The sequence below is a fragment of the Rattus rattus genome, chromosome 8 (assembly GCF_011064425.1).
Source record: "Rattus rattus isolate New Zealand chromosome 8, Rrattus_CSIRO_v1, whole genome shotgun sequence".
Lineage (NCBI taxonomy): Eukaryota > Metazoa > Chordata > Mammalia > Rodentia > Muridae > Rattus > Rattus rattus.
This window is the reverse complement of record NC_046161.1, coordinates 108,081,125-108,098,827: the sequence shown is the minus strand read 5'-3', so window position 1 is coordinate 108,098,827 and position 17,703 is coordinate 108,081,125. Positions and strand designations below refer to the sequence as shown.

At 44.2% G+C, this 17,703-nt stretch overlaps 1 protein-coding gene across 5 annotated transcripts in view; it reads left to right on the top strand.

Annotated features, from left to right (window-relative positions):
• Positions 1-17,703, top strand: part of Rbms3 (RNA binding motif single stranded interacting protein 3) — a 665,104-nt gene that overhangs the window by 436,785 nt on the left and 210,616 nt on the right. For all 5 annotated transcript variants that reach the window (XM_032911069.1, XM_032911066.1, XM_032911068.1 and 2 more), the window contains exon 7: positions 11,636-11,715. In XM_032911069.1, coding sequence (XP_032766960.1) covers positions 11,636-11,715 — 80 coding nt within the window. The remainder of the gene's footprint in view (positions 1-11,635; positions 11,716-17,703) is intronic.

Sequence of the window (17,703 nt, the reverse complement as noted above, 5' to 3'; positions counted from 1 at the left end):
TTCAAAACCCCACACATAGCAAGCAAGAGAAGGTCAAAGTATTAGTAGTTTCTGAGTCACTTGAGAATTTGGTGAAAGTGTCTGCTTTCCCATGATGATGCACTAACGCCATAGGCTGAAGGAAGGTTTAGATGGCCTTCTATAAACTGGGTTCACAAATACTGGTACATACCTGCAGCCTTCTCATGTAGGAGAGGCATCACCCTGGTGTGTCAGGACCGAGTCTCAGAATTATTTGGAAGATCTGTGTTTAATGTTTGTGTTGCTACGGTGGGTGAAACACCACAATTAAAGCAACTTAGGAAGAAAGGGCTTTATTTGACTTTCACATCAAGGTCCTTTGAGGGAATCCAAGACAGGAGCTCAAGCAGGACAGAAACCTGGAGGCAGCAGCTGATACAGAGGCTGGGGAGGGGTGCTGCTTACTGGCTTGCCCACCATGGCTTGCTCAGCCTGCTTTCTTAAAGAACCCCAGGACCACCAGCCCAGGTATGCCACCACCCACAATGGGCTGGACTCTCCCCCCATCAATCACTAATTAAGAAAATGTCCCACTCTACCAGTGGGAGAATAAAGGAATAAAGTGAGGGACTGGGAGCAACTATGATAAATTTCATTTGAGAAAAAAAATAAAAACTTTTAGAGAAATTTGAACAGTGGCATTTAATTTGGGTATCAGTCTAGGGTTAAATGTCAGGGAAGAAGTCTCTGAAGAAAAATAGGCCATATCTACAGCCTCTACCTTAAGGGCGTTTTTTTTTTTTTTTTTTTTTTTTTTTTTTTATTGAGCTTCTTCCTCTGGGATAACTTCTGACAAGTTGGCATGAAACTAGGAAGCACAGTCTGCAGACATTCAGACTGAGAGAAAAGTCATGCAGAATGCCCAGTTCAAGGTTAGAGGGGTAGGTCAGTCAATGAAGCACCTAGGCAGAGCAGGCCCTGGTTTTCTTTGTACCTATTTACAGGGTCTAGAATGAGATGTCACACACAGTCAATCATCATCAATTGTGTGTGTGTGTGTGTGTGTGTGTGTGTGTGTGTGTGTGTGTGTGTGATGTTTACTCTTGTAAGGGTGTGCATGTGTGTGTGTGTGTGTGTGCTCCCATGGATTTGCATTGGCTTGGACGTGTGTGTGTGTGTGTGTGTGTGTGTGTGTGTGTGATGTCTACTCCTGGAGGTGTGTGTGTATACATGTGCACGTGTGTATGCATGTGTTTGGGCGCCTTTACTCTCTGCCAGAGGACAAATTCAGACGTCATTCCTCAGATGCTGTCTATCCTTCCACTTTCCTTTTGAGTTGGGGTCACGTACTGACAGCAACTCACCAAGTAGGTTAATCTGGCTGGCCAGGGCCAAGGGCTGCCTGTCTCTGTCTCTACGGCACTAGGATTACAAGTCTGTCCAACTATGCCTGGCTTTTCGTGTGATGCTAGGAATCAAACCCAGGTCCCCTGCCTCCATTCAGACTGAATTATTTCCCCAATCGCCCTTGAGTCTCTCGATGACTAAATGAAGCACTTCAGGTTTTGCTTGCTCAGGTCATCACATTGTCAGATTATTGGATTATCACAATGTACAGGAAGGCAGAACTGACTGATGATGATAAGCCAACTGTCACCCAGGCAGCAAGTCGCTGCCTCAGAAAACCAGAGTAGCCTCAGCCCAACTCAGAGCTTAGATTGCTTCTTCTAGAAGCCCACCGTGTTGCAGACCCCATCAAAGGAAGATTCAGTGTCCGTCCGCTGGGAGATCAGCTAGCTTATATCCGTATGTAGTAAGCTGTAACACGTGGCTTGAGACTGTGTCTCTATCTCAATGGATAAAACTTGCATGGGGCTTCACTTGGAATATCACCCCGGCCGTTCCTCACCACTAGAGGTGATCCTAAGTTGTTCAAGAAATCTAAAATTCCTTTGACTAGAGAGAAACATGCCCTCCCCCATTATTATTTAATTGCAAGCTATACATTAATCTTCTTTGATAACCATCTCTTCAAAGTAAAAGCACTATCTTCAATTGATATTTAAAACAGTGAACATCAAAGCTTTGATTGGAGCGCCAGGAGGGTGCACAGAAAAAAAAAAAAAGTTCTTCAGGGTTCCAGAAACATTGAATGGAGCCTGAAATTACAGCCATTTTATTCTTGTGCTTTCTTTTCTGTTTTAAAAACTCTCCTGTAACTTAAAACAATTTGGTGGGACACTCCACTCTCCGGGTGGCATTTTAGAGCTACGCCATAAACCTCCAAAGACAGACGTTTCTGGTGGGAATTTTGACAATCGGGGGCTCGTAGGGTGCTAGTGAGTACAGCAGGCTACCTTGCCTATGAAGATGAGGATCAGACCCCCAGCATAAATTACTGAGTCTGAAGGCACATGAGTTTGTGCTTCGGATTTCTGGTTCCCATTCCCAGAAACATGAGACCACTTATCCCGGAAAATCACACAGAAGTGTTTTTGAGAGACCACTGAAGCCTCCGTAGGCCTGGAGAAGGGATTTAGAGGTGGGGTTGGGTTGAGTATTCATTGGGATCCAACGTCTGGGAACCCAGACCTCTTTAATAAAGTATTTAGGGTCCCCCAAGGGCTAAAGAGCGTGAGAAAAGTCTGCGCATGCGCAGAGGCCGTCGCGCTTGCTTGCGTTTCCTCCCTCTTCAGTGACTTCCATTTGCTTCTCTTGAAGGCTTGCTTCCTTTGGTGACTTTTAACCTGTGGGTTGCACCATGCTCTGCCCTTTCCTCTGGAACGAACAGACGTTCTAAATAAGTCACTGACAGTCTTCCATTTTTACTCATCGATTAAGTAAAATCCACCAATTTATGTGAGTTTTAGGCAAATACTAGCCTGCTTCGTAACCACCTATATGAATAGGAGGTTAAAAAATAGTTCTTCATATATTTTCTCCCATCCAAGTACTAACCAGGGCCGACTGCGTTAGCCCCTGAGGCCGGACAAGGTTAGGCATACTCAGGGTGGTTTTGACTGTAGACTTTCAAGTATTTTCTAGAAATGACTTTGAATATCAACGGTTTGTCGCTTTATTGTCTAACTGGCACATCTTGTTCTGTGTCCTCTCCTACCTCCCGAAATATAATGAGAAACAGAGATTTACAATAAAATCAGCAACAAACACAGAAAGATTTTTGCAAAATGTTATTAAGTAAATGCTAGTGTTTGCTTCACTAGGGAATGTTTGATTGTTTTTAAATGACAACCAAATCAATCAAACTGTTTTGTTTTTATTGTTTGGCGTATGGTATGTTTCAGCTATATCTACCTTAACTCCCTTGGTGCGTTAAAACAAAACAAAACAAAACCAAAACCAAAACCAAAACCGTGTCTTGTACTTTTTAGCATTACTTTTGATATTAGTGTCTAAGGCGCAGAGAACCAGGAAATCAAATGTGACTGAGGAAAATCTCTCAAGGGTAAATTTAGTGATTAGTAATCTCCCCGCTGCAGCTGTGTCTGCATGGACACAGGTTACAGCTGTGTTTGCTGACACTGAAAAGAGTGAGTCTTTCCGTAATTGTAATTCCTCTTCCAGTGGCTGGGCAGATGGACAGATGTGACCCACGAGGGGAATGTGCTGCCAGCCTTGTCCTCTGTGTGTATTTCTCCTTCCTCTCTCACCTGCTACTTCTTGCTTCTTGCACATGCATGCATGCGTGTTCATGTGTATGTGTGTGTGTGTGTGTGTGTGTTCTCATCATCCAACATGAATGATCATGGGTGGAGAAAACTCAGAGCTCCACCATGATCAATCAACTAGTCCTCCAACCCCAAAACACAGCCCTCTTCTCAAAGGTTATAAGAGATATCCGCCTGGGAAAACAGACTTGGGTTACCTCAAATACTGTGTTCCTATGTAGAAGCTTCCATGAAGTTTTCATAGAAACAGAACAAAGGCCATTATTCAAATAACTCAAGCCATCATTCAAATGCATATCTGGGAAGCTCAGGAAGGCAGGTTGCATGGAAGCAGAGAAAACTTCACTATGGTCCTCAGATGCCATATGAAGGTGTCTGTAGCTCTCTGGTTGGTGGAAGCAATCAGTCTGCCAAGTTAATATATTCGAAAGTTTTCAACCGATCACAAGGTCATAACGATGTTAGGTCAGACACTGATCCAGGCAAGAATTGGCTTTTGAGGGAGCTGTTTGCAGGCTGGGAACTCAGTTCTGAAAAATACCTTACCCACACACTTTGGACATCCCTGAGGTGTCCTTTTCTCAGGCCAGTGGATGAGGTGCAGATGTATAGAGAAGACAAAGTTGAAACCACAGCCCCTTATTGCTTGCATTTTAAATTCGAGGCACTCTGGTTTTGCAGACTTCCTCCTCCACCCCACCCCCACCCCCCACACCTGGCTTTCTGTAAGTTGGTCTGTCTCCTTGACTCTATCTACAACATGACCTGTGGTGGCAGGTCATACTTCTCCATGAACTAGAAATGATTTGTTTGCCTCTCTCTTCTGTACAGCTTATCTGTATTTTTCTATACTTAAAGACTGGAGGCCTCTGCCAGACACACGAAATATATTCATTCATTTCCTATTTTAATTCATTTAATTAAAATGCCTTTGGTTCCTTAAATGCCAGCAACTCTTTAAGATTCTGTGTCATCCGGATGTGCACGAGCAGAGGAAGTCTGCTTTAGTGAGCTGATACTTTATTGGTCTGTGGGGATGATTGGATGGGATAAGCAGTCAAATATCAAATAATATCAAATTACAGCAGTGTCACAAAATCATAATAAAATGCAGGACTGTGATTCAGAGTAGGAGACCAGAGGACCAGAGCTGTGGGGACAGCTCTTCGAATAAGGAATATTTAAATATTTAAATATGCAAGTGATAAGAAGTAATCTCTAGGGAGTTGGGAAGGAAAAAACAATCTGGCTAAGAGGGAAAGGAAGTAAGGGATCTAGGCTGGGGCAGATTTGGCAATTTTGGGAAACAGAAGGCTCAGTGGTTAAGCCACAAAGCAAGAGACTGCCATGACTATATCTGAGAATAAAATGTGACCGACCGTGGCTCAGAGAGATTAATTAAAAAAATCTTTCGAAAAGTCCTGAGCTTCAAAGTTTTGTCTTCGTACGGTGCTGCCAGTGGCAGGATGCCTAGTGCTGTCCTCAAGTCTCCTTGTACGCTGGGTAAATTCTCCGGCTCTGGCTCTAAGCACACCCAGAGTTTACTGGTCTTCCAGGGAGCTTTGGATTAACCCTGGGCTGTTAGGATTCAATCCTGAGCCTTTTCAGTAGTGAGCATCGTAGACAAACAAGACTTTTCTAGACAGACACATACAGATCTGAATGCGCTATTCTTCGCCACGTCAGAGTCAAGGACACTAACTCGGAAATGCCCAGAGGGTCTGCCTTCAAGCCTGGTTACTGGGATGACAGCCTATCTCTCTTGACTTTGTGCAGATGGCTTGCTTGGAAGAGATCAAGACATTTGGGTTTTACTTTTCTGATTCCTCTAATCAAAATTCCTTCTGGAAACATCAGTTTGGCCTAGAGGTAGAATTAGATCAGGACGCCTGTGGAGAAGAGGGTCTCACACTCTCAGGCAATGCATCTTCACTGGGGGAATCTGAGGGAGAGAGTGGCCTTCCGCGTTGGCCCAGAAGAAAAGCCGTTCTTTTTTCTTGCCCGCCTTTTGAAATATACATTTTCTGCAGTTAATGCTTTTATTTCTCTATCGTCGATCAAGGCGATGGACGTGGGTTGAGCCCATTATTGACTTCTCCATTGAGCAGATGAAGATGAACCAGACCAGTGGGCAGCATCATGGGAACTGACACCTTGATAGTGAGGTGCAGGAGAGGCTGATGCCGGGAAGCTCTCCCCACCTGCAGGGACCAGCAGAGGCCAGATGCCTCAGACACAGAGCTGAAACAGGCGGAAAATAAGGAAGATTCACTCAGATTTCTTCTCTTTGAAAAACTAATTCCTGGGGCGGGGTAGCTGTGTGTCACAGCGTGAGTGGAGGTCAGAAGGCAGCTCTCCAGGAAATGGTCTCCTTCCCCTTGTCAGGCAGCCTCTCTCTCTTGTTTCTGTTGCCCTAACCATTCAGGCCAGATGACCCATGAGCTTCAAGGTAGTTCTCCTCTTTTATGAGAAATTCAAGCTCATCCATACTGGCATGGTAAATCTTAGATAAACAGGCATAAAAATCAAGAAACTGGCATAGTCATCTATGGTGACTGATACACTTTCTGTCCTAGGATCTAGTTCAGGGCACCCTGTTCAACTGTGTAGTTGTACCTCTCCTGCCTCCTCAGGTCTGTGAAAGTTCCTCTGGCTTGCTTCCCACCCCCCCACCCCACCCCACCCCACCCCACCCCACCCCACCCCTCTCTGTCTGTCTGCCTTCCTGCCTGCTGCCTACCTGTCTTTTCAGATAGTCCTGCTTCTAAGTTCTAGAGAATGTCTCTGTATCTGAAATTGCCCAACTCGCTCTCCGTGAAAGGACTTGCCTCTCTGGTGAACTTTTGAAGACGATGGCCTTGAGATTGAAGGGCCTTTCCTGACACCCCATGTCAGGGCATATCCGTAGAATCATCTAAGAACATCTCTCCAGTTAGGAGTCTGTGGGATAAAGACAGAAGGGAGTCTGAGTGAGATGAGATGAATTAACCTAGGAGCTCAGAAGGGACGGTGCGATGCCGGGTCAGCGGTAATCCTAAACTTGACTCGACCTAGAATCACCCGGAAAGAGAATCTCAGTAAGGGTTTTCATACATCAGGTTGGCCTGTGGCTGTGGTGATCGCCTGAAGTTAAGTTGACTGCTCTAAAAGGCTCCGCCTATAATGGGCAGCACCATGCCTTATGATCAGAACCTAAACTGTAGGACAGTGGAAAAACTGAGCAGAGTACAAGCAAGCAAGGGAGCATGCGCGAAAGCCTGGTCCTCCGATTAAAGCAAGGGAGCATGCGCGAAAGCCTGGTCCTCCGATTAAAGCAAGGGAACATGTGCGCATGCATTTCCCCCCAATTGACTGTGTGAGGCATGACTGAAATTCCTGCCCTGACCTCTTCACAATGATGAATTGGGTGTAACCTTGAATTTTAAGCTGAAATAAAGCCCTTTGTCCCCTAAATTGCTTTTTTTTTTTTTTCTTTTTTTTTTTTTTTTTTCGTTTTTTTTTTTTTTTTTTTTTTTTTTTTTTTTTGGTCAGGGTCTTTTGTCACTGCAACAGAAATGAAACTCAGACAGATGGCAAGGCTGACGATGGTGGGCTATCTTCTTTAAAGCATCTCAATAGAGACCGGAGAAACAGCTTCTAGTCCAGGTCATCCGCTAACCAGTCTTCAGGGAGGACCCCCATGACATTCACATGCTGATTTTCAAAAACTCTGTGTAATGAAAAAAATATATTTATATAATTTTTATATATGACTCTTTAGTTCTGTGGTGCATTTTTATTTATTTAACCCTTTCATCACTTTGTGAAAGTGTAGGTAATGTCTTTTGATGAAAACCAGGCCATTCCCGCCCACACCTGTTGTTTCATCCCCCTGAGATCTCTACGATTTTCCCCAAATTTCATCTATTCCCTGCCCCTCTTTAAACCCACTGAGGGCAGTTAATGCCGCTCGTCTGTGCATGGCTGTGGAGGCATCTGCTTGAGCATGAGTATCCTCTCAAAGGCCACACATCCCTAAAGGAAACTTGATAATGGGATGCTTGGTGTGTCTGGGCATGTGGCACACTGAGAAAGCCTTCTCTTAGAGTGTCTGATGCCCCATGTTTCACCCACAACATAGTGAAACCAGATAGCTCTCAGTGCTAAGCATCACCCACAAGCCCATGGCTGAGAGGGATGAGTTTAAATGCTGAACCACCAAGATGTTGGGGGAGCGTGCAGAGGGAACTGCAGAGGCCACTGCTTTACTGTTTGGTATGTGTCCCAAGGATGGTGGGAAACTTACTGGAAGAGAGAAGCTGCCAGTCAGCCTAGCCTACTTGGTGGGTAGACCCTGTCCCTAAGAAAAGATACATGGTGGCTGAGGAATGGCACTTGACAACTAACCTCTACCACAAGAGTGAGCATGTGCACAGGAGCACACACACACACACACACACACACACAGAGAGAGAGAGAGAGAGAGAGAGAGAGAGAGAGAGAGAGAGACCTGAAACAATATTTTTTTTATTTTTCCTTGCCCTGGGAACTCACTATTGCCCTCTGTGCTACAATGGGTTAAGAAGCAAATGACTTATTCATTTAATTTTGAAATGCCAGAAAAAAGCACACATTTTAGTCATTAAAATTCCTCTGATAGCTTTGATGCTTTGCGTAAATCTTACCAGAAATGAGGATGTTTGGCCCCTAAAGTTGGATGCTCTAACTTTACCAAGAGTTTATCCAGTGCCCGTGATTGCAAAACCTCAAATATTTCACAAGAGCGGAAACCTCTAATTAAGCCTGACACGTGACGGGGTGGATTTGTTCTTAAATCCATGGCTTGTAGTGCTCAGAGCTTTCAGATCTTGGCCTGAGAGCACTCTGTTGAGGTGAGAGAGTTAAGCTGAACATGGGTTTTCACAAGACTTGCTTCCTCTGCGTGCCAAACCTGATCCAGAACATTCTGCTAGTGCTGGATCGTGTTCTTATATGTTAGAGTTTGGCTGTGGAAATTGTGTGAGCTATAAAATCAGTTTCCCTCCACAGTAGTAGTTGTTTAGAAGAAGAGGGAGAAGAGTAAAAGGACAAATAAGGAGGAGGGAGAGGAGGAGGAAGAGGAAGAAGAGGAAGAGGAGGAAGAGGAGGAAGAGGAGGAGGAGGAGGAGGAGGAGGTGGAGGAGGAGGAGGAAAAGGTGGAGGAGGGAGGAGGGTCAGGCAATTGTAGCAGCAACAATAGAATCATTTGGTGTGTTTCAAATGACCCAAGCCAGCAGTTGTTAAGTCATGGGACAAGAGAGAAACAGGACCTTGAACGTGTGCTTACATTCAAACAGCAGACCCAAGAAAACCCTGAAGCTTTACACAGTGCTTGGCACCTCCTAAGAGCCTGGTTAATGCATCATCAGGTGAAGGGTTGGCCCCCACCTGGGAGTTGTTCTGCAGGGCACAGAGGGGCTCAGCTACTTCCCAGAAGAATGGAGGCACTGTGCTACTTGAGAGCACGCCTGTCAGTTTCAAGCCTCACATGGGCCAGAATTCAGAGTTTCAGCTGGCAGCCTAACCGAGCCCTTAATTGTGAAACTCCAGAAGAAAACAGGCAGGTTCTGGCTAATGTGGGTATTCGCCTACAGGTCTCACCTTTGTTCTATTTCCAGAACATTGCCCCTGCCCCTTTAGCAGTTACGAGGGGCCCCAGCCATTGTTGCTGGGGCAGCTCTGCCATGTTCATGCGTGGCCCCGTGTATCCAAATGAAATTGTCACTGCTGAGTGATACAATGTAACATGCTTTGATGCGGCCTGCAGACAGCCACAGAAAAAAGTCTTTCATTGCATTTACTCTCTCAAAGAATCTCTAATGGCTCACAGCAGACATCTACTTAGTTAGATCTGAATGAACCCAAAGTGAGCCGTCTCTGCTGCTACCTTTGTGTTCCTAGAAAGAGCCCCCTATCAGGACCGCAACGGCTGGAAAATGACGTGAAGAAAAGATGATCATATTTAGAGCCCAGAAGGGAGACTTGAAACGTTCAAACCAGAGTAAAAATAGACTAACACGTGGAGTAGATAGCAGCCCGTTTTCTTTTTAGCTTGTTCTGTATTCCCCAAATCAGCAATTGCACATTGTAACCTTCAGTTATGTTTGGTCTCCATTTAGAATTTTATGTCATTTTAGGACAAAGAGAAAGGATTTGATTTGCGGGGTTTTACAAGCAACATTTAGTCTCCTCTTTCTCTTATCTGCATGAGCTCAGTGAGAGACTTAACAGAGAAGAGACTCTCAAGGCATGAGCCTTCTGTCTTTAACTCCAAGAGTGAAATTTCCTTAATTACTGTTTGGGGGAGGTAAGGCCCTGTTTCTTCTCCCATTCATGTCTCTACCTAGGAAGAAGCTTTTCCTCAAAGAGGCAACAGGGAGTAGAACGTGTGGGAAGACAGGGAAACAGAATCAGAACTCTTTTGTTCCTAGAAAAGGAAATTTCCTACTTAAAAAAAATACAAATAGGAAGGATATAATTTGAGGGTTCTTGACATTAAGTAACATGAAATTTTCTCCTTCTCTCTATATATTTAAATTTATATATTTATTATATTTAGATTTTCATCTAGTTGGGTCTGTAATTAAGAACATGTACTGCTCTTCTGGAGAATATGAGTTCAGTTCGCAGCACCTACCTGGGGTGGCTCATAGCCACCTGTAACTCCAGTTCTGGGGGAATCTGACTCCCCTTTTTTGCCTCCACAGGGGCTATTCACACACAACCCCCCCCCTACAAACACACAAGTAAAATGTAGTAAGTCTCGACGTTGTTGTCATTAATTAAAATTGAACGTTTCAGAGCTGCCTGGGGATGGGGCTCCATCAGTAAAGCATTTTGCCTTGCAAGTACCAGGATCTGAGTTCAGTCCCTAGAAGCCATGGAGCAAGCCAACCGTGTGGTGAGCACGCAGTCCCAGCCCTAGGTAGGTGGAGACCGGCAGCTCCCTGGGACTCTGTCCAGCTCAGGCCAAAGAGAGATCCTGCCTCAAAAATCAAGCTGGATGTCAGCCAAAGTTTTCCTTTGGTCTCCACACAGATACACACACACACACACACACACACACACACACACACACACACACAATTGTAGAAACAACAAAGACCATAGACAGTGTTTTTGAAAATGTATCTGAGCTATGGTAACCACTCCAAGATTAAGGTGATACTGGGAGGGCTGATAGTTATCTCTCCTTAGGTTGGACGTGAGATGTTGACATTTTATACAAAAAGACTCATTTTATGAATATTGGCACCTAGTATTAAAAATAAAAATAACAATAGAATAGCCAAAATTCTAAAATGAAGAAAGTATAAGTTTGCAAGCTTTTAGCATCTTGCTACATGGGGTAACCCCAAATAACTGTCTCTAGGTACCTTTCACACAGTGACCTTTCAATAAAAGTGCCATGGTGCTGACCACTGTCCCACTGGTCCCTACCAGACACAGTAAGCTATTCAAATAAAGTTCACAATCCTCACAGTACAGCTGAGTTGTTTCAGCACAGGCTGTAACCACACCTGGGTGTCTGTCCACACCCCAGCTCCATCCACCACCTACTGGAGAGGTAAAGGTTACCTCCTCAGCCTCCGTGCCCTCATGGGTAGGGCCTGCCTCTCAGGGTCATATCACTCACTCAGTCATCCGGTCATTTGATAAACCTCTATCAAGTGCTTTCAAATGCCAAGAGGCCTGCCTGGAAGGAAGGAAGTGTCTCAGGTTAGCTCCATGGCATCCACATAGGCAGAGCTACAGAGAGGAGACATGGAACATTGGTTACCTCACAGTGTCCCCTCAGCCCCCACCATAGCCATGACAACAGGTGACAGCCCGTGTACATGTGTCAAAGCAAACTTTTCCGGCTCTCTCTTGATTACCCTTTCTTGCTTATTTTTTTTTTTTATAAGAGCAACTCGACAAACATCTATAATCTCACGTTCGCCTCCCCATACTTCTCTCCCCCCCAGAATGGAGTCTACTGAAAAATGTGAAGTGGTAATTCAACATTTTAATGGAAAATATCTGAAAACACCGCCAGGCATCCCAGGTAAGAAATCCCCTTAGAAATCACTAAAAAGCACCTAGACTTACGGCTGTCGTTGAATCACTGACGTGCTGTTGGGTGCTGGACCATGAGGGGAGGCTGTTGTAAATGTGCGCTCGTTTCTTTGTTCAAATCCCTGTGTGTTGTGTAGAGCGAGTGGTCTGTGCACACATGTATGTGAGTGCAGACGTCCATACACTCACATGGTAAGGCTAACGGAGAACACTGGGCATCTTCCTTCTCCATCTCCTCCTTGTTCCCTTGAGACGCTGTTTCTCACTGAACCTCAAGCTCGCCATTTTGGTTCTACTGTGGGCCGGTGAGCTTCCGGGATGCACCTGTCTCCACCCTGTAGTGCGGAACAATGCCTAGCGTGTACATGAGTGTTGGGGATTTTAACTTTAGCCCTCATGCATGTAGAGCAAGCACTTCAGCCACCATGTCAACTCTCCAGCCTCTAAACGTGTTAATGACTCGCTCCCAGACTTTCTGGGAGATTCTTCATTGGCCCGTGTTTGAATCTGTGCTGCTGATTCCATGAAGCAGATTAGAAGGAAAACAGAGCCAAGTGCACGTGTACTTGAGGTGAGGGGTGCTTGTGACTCTCAACGTGAGCACCGAGTCCTTCCTCTGCCGTTTATTAAGTGGCGATGTAGCAGTATTCACAGTAGAGCCGAAAATCTCATGCTGGACCCCAAACGGCGCTTTCCACGTGGAAGAATAATGTGCAAAGACAAGGAAGCACTTAGGAACTTTATGGCAATTTGACAGTCATGAAACCTGAGTGCAAAAAAATTCATATTTTACAATAATATAAGTGACAGTTCGAGAAATTATTAAAAGCTCCAATCTATACTGTCCCAAAGCATTTTATATATTTTCCCGAGGCAGACATCTTAAGACTTTTATATGCATTGTAAAAAGACACCACTTCATGTTATAAAGAGTTACATTTAACATAAAAAATAAAATATATCGTGTCTATCAGAATTATGAACACCTTAACTCAGCTTAATCTGGTAGGGTGCAAGAAGGAAAGGTATTTGATGTTGGGTGATCACGAGACCTAGGCATGGTGATTCACACGTGCCATCCCAGCGCTTGGGAAGTGGAGGCAGGGGCATCAGGAATTCAAGATCATCTTTAGCTACATAGAGACTTTAAGGACAGCCTGGGCTACTTGCAAACTTTCATCCAAAAATAGTATTGCATATTAATACATAAAAAATTAGGATTGAATGAAGAGCTGCACTACGAAAAGTTGTAGTGTATGGGGAACTCTCTAATGACTCTTGGTTACTTTATTGCTCTTTGACGTTGGACTGTCTCAGTGGAAATAAGTACATATATGTTACATATACAGGCACACATATGTATATTAATTACTATTCTGGGTCTCAACAGTTACCACCGTAGCTAATCTGTGATTGAAATCCTTCAGGGGGTCTGGAGATTTGGCTTCTAAACTCTGTAAAACAGAGTGACGTTACATAGACGAGAAAATGCGAGCAAACGGAGAGATATTTCGGTGGAGTACATGGGACTTTTACCTGATTTGGTTGTTTGGAAAGAATGAGGGAAAAACAGGAAGAACCTTCCTGAGGATGCTTGGATGATGCAGAAATTGCAAAGGCAGACCATTGGTTAATCAGTGTGTGTGTGTGTGTGTGTGTGTGTGTGTGTGTGTGTGTGAGAGAGAGAGAGAGAGAGAGAGAGAGAGAGAGAGAGAGAGAGAGACAGACAGACAGACAGACAGACAGACAGACAGGCAGGCAGAGTAAGTATTTAGCGAAGCCTGTGCCGTGACTTGGTTAGCTTCCATTCAGAACATCCCCCTGGGAACTGACTACATCACAATCCACTTGGAGACATATGGTGTTGTTAAGAAAAGCAGTAACAGTTTTCTTCTCGGCATGGAAGCTGTCTTTGCATTTTAGGAGAAATACTGTGGGCTTTTTTCTTCCCTTTTAGTATAAATAGACATCTTAGGACATTCTGCCCTGAACTGTCATTGAATAGAGGAGGCCTGTGTGCCTGTGTGTGTGAGTGTGTACGTGTGTGTGTGTGTGTGTGTGTGTGTGTGTGTGTGTGTGTGGTGTTCTTTTTTGAAACAGTCTCCTGATGCAATTTGGTAAGATTGTAATGTCTCCAGGGATCCACCTGTCTCTCCCTTCTTGAGCTAGGATTGTAGACAGACACCACCATGCGTGTTTTTTTACATGCACACTGGGTGTCTGATCTGAGGTCCTTGTACCTGCATGGCAAGCTCTGTATGGACTGAACCATCTTCAGTTTCTCCATTTTTCCTCACCTTAATCCGAGTTTACCCAACAGATGTCTGTGTACACCAAAGGCGTTGGACTAGGTGTGAATCACATGACTATGTTAAAAGGTTAAACAATGGAGAAACAGTCATTAATTAAATTTTGAGCACAGATTTTAACACTATAGGCATCTTCCTTTGAGAATTCAAAGGCATGCTAAAATCCATCTTGACCAGACAGGTTTGGAAATCTTTTGTTTGGTTTTTCCTGAATGTACAGGCAATTAAAACAATTTAATGCCAAATACAAAGAGAGTGCCAACATATCCCCAAATGTCCCAGCATCCTCCCTGTGTACACAGGCAGGGATAAGCACCTTTTTAATATCATAGCTACACCCAATGGAAGCATGCGGCATAGCAAGAATTTGCTTATGAGTTTTTCGGCCCCTTGTTATCTCATGGGAGCAAGAAAACCAAAGCTTGGTTCAGTTACAAAACACTTAGAGATGGATCTTCATGCTTCAGAGGCCTTCTCTCGGTACAAGAGAAATAAATATCCTATGCTGGTCACTGGGAGCTCACAAATTTGTTTTATTTATGCACAATTCTGGAAGTCAGATAGAGTTTAATAAAAGCTTCACATGCTAACTGAAGATGTTAAAACTCAGATATGTAGATCTGATGTGAAAGACAAGAGAACCTTGTAAGAGATGGGTTTTCAGGCGGATGGCATGATAGAAAAATGTCCCCATAGGATACAATGTGGATACAATGTGGCAGGTAGGATCAGATTGGGCATATGGTGCCTATTCGGACTGATGCTTATAGATTTATGTTGATACATTTGAAATACTGCTTTCGAAACTCACATTGTTTAAAATGCTGTGTGCGTGTGAGTGTGCCTGTGTGCAGACGAGTGAGTGCTATTGCCTTCAGGTCGTGGTGTACATGAGCGGGGGCCAGTTTAGCAGACAGCCTCTGCAGTTAAGCCTTCCTTGCCTTCCATCCTGTTTGACAGTCTCTTGTTTGTGGCCGTGTGGTCTAAACTAGCTAGTATGTGAGGTTCTCGGTATCCTGTCTCTACCTCCCATCATGTTGTAGACAAATTGTGAACTCAGACATTCATGCTCTATTCTGTCTTCACGTGCGTTCTGGGGGTTTGAACTTGGGTCCTCACGCTTACATGGTAAGCTCTTTACACATGAGCCTGATAGCCCAGAAACTCATCTCTTAATCAAGTTTTCTCTTCCCTTCCAAAGTGTTCAAGGTTACTAGGAGCTATTATACATAGGACAACCTCAGATCCGCCAGGGGTATAAATAACGACACAGAGGCTTATTAATGTTTTAAACCTAAGGCCTCTCAGCTTGAGCTACCTCTCGGCTACCCTAACCCGACTAATCCTGGCACCACGCCCTACCACAGGACCAGGTCTACCCCTCTGCTCCTTCTACTTTCGTGTCTGCTGGCTGAATCATTGACCCTTGGATCTTCTCCCAGAGGCCCTATCTCTGCCCGGAAGTTCTGTCTTCCACTTCCTGTCCTGCGATTGGCTGTCAGAACTTATTAAAGCCAATCAGATACAATCCTGGACTGCCTTAGGAAGGTAGGGAAGTAACAAATTGTTACAAAATAGGAGGCTGGTGATGGACCTTTAGCCCTCTGCCAGTACAGAATTTACAGTTTACAGAACTCTGTAAACTGAGTTTACAGAGACCTTTACATTGTATATCCAAACACGTATAGCACAGGCAAGAGTGTCCTCAGTTTCTTTTACAAAAGATTTATTATTTTGATTTATGTATGTGTGTTTGCTAATCTGTATACGCAAGTGTGTGTGTGTGTGTGTGTGTGTGTCTGTCTGTCTGTCTGTCTGTCTGTCTGTATGTCTCATGGAAGCAAGGGAAGTTGTTGGATCCCTTCGTGTGGGAGTTACAAGGAGCAGTGAGCCAACGTGAGTATGAGGGTCTGAACTTAGGTCGTCTAGAGGAACAGTGCTTGTAATCACTGAGCCTCTGTCTAGCCTGTTTCCTTTAATTAACCAGTTTTCTAACTCTTTTCGACAGAACACTTGAGAGAGCCTGTCCTCCTGGTGGACACACTTATAATTTTTAAAAAACAACATTAATTGATCGGCTTTACTTGAAACAAAACTAGGGGTGAGTGCGATCAAAACTCATTGTATAGAATTCTCAAATAACTAATAAGAGGAGTGCAGTTCAAATGATGACTCCTCTCTCCTGCTTTAGCACAGTTCAATGTCTTTGGAGTCAGAAGTCTGTAGGTTTGTGGAAGTGCACAGGGATGCTTCTACTGCGGTGATATTTAAATCTGTGTATGAGGAAGCCATGGTCATTCACTATGGCCCGAGCTCACTGTGTGCTAAGACTGTGGTTACCATCAGATGCTGGATCTCCCATCATCCTGTCTCATTCTGTGTGAGCACAGAGCAGTCCATCTCAAGTCACATCACTCCCTTCTTCTGAGGGTAATTTGGGGATGCACACACACACAGCTGAGCACACACACATGGTGTTTTCACTCTGTCACCCTCAGCAACGATGATGACGCTTATAGGATCATCTGGGTGGCTAATTGCTGTGTCCAGGCAACCACGATCCCTGTGGTGCCATTTTTAGAAAGCGTCAAGAAAAATAACTACTTGAATACCAAGCCTTGGCATGGTTAGACATTTTAAATTCAGAACCATCCCTGCTAAGGACCTCTGAAAGGATACCATCTAACATTGGTCTCATTTATGTAGCCAGCACCATTTGTGCTTTGATTATTGTGTGAATAATTTGTTCATTAAATATCAATTACACTGTTAAGTTTCTCTTTGTAGCACACAACAATGCGAGTTTGAAGAGAAGGATGTAGATGCCAAGTTTTGATCATCCCAGCTTTCTCCATATAGCTAGGCGCCTCCCATTGATTAATAAAATGTCTAATGTGAGTGTATCGTGCACTGTTCCATTCACACCTAGTAGAGAATCCCCAAATGGCTCAAATGGATCGGGAAAAGGGAAGAAAGAATGGGGGTGGGGAAGCAGATAAAGATAGATATGTATGGATAGATAAGTATAGGTATAGATAAATGATAGATAGATGATAGATAGATAGATAGATAGATAGATAGATATGATATGATATGATATGTAGATAGGTGCTTGGTAGATGATAGATAGACATATATAGAAAGATGATAGGCAGGCAGATAGCTGATCAATATAAATCTAGGTAGGTGGGTAGATAGATGCCAAAATCGAATGATAGAGCATTAGGAGGCCTGGTCAAGGAAGCTAAAAAGATTCAACATCATTGTGACCACTAACATAACAAGGTGAGGTCAGCCTCCCATGTTGAACAGGGCTAGCCATTTGAGCATCACATCAATACTATTAGCAGAAAGAGATCCCGCAATACACACTCCTTCCCCTAAAGAGCAAAGATAACATAGTGTTCCATAAATGTTGCATGTCCCATGTATCGATCTCGATGTTTCCTGGGCAAAATAAATGCTCATTAGTTGCTTGCCTGCCTCACCCCAGATATGTCTCTGTCTTGTAATGAATTACACAGCTATGTTGGGCAGCCCCCAAAGCATTCCATTTTCAATGAGCTGGCAAAAGCAACACGAAGTTCCCAGATACTCCAGGGTCCTGTAGGACATGAACTCAAAAGGGTCCCTTCGACAGAGGCCCTGGAGCGGTGTTAAGCCACAGT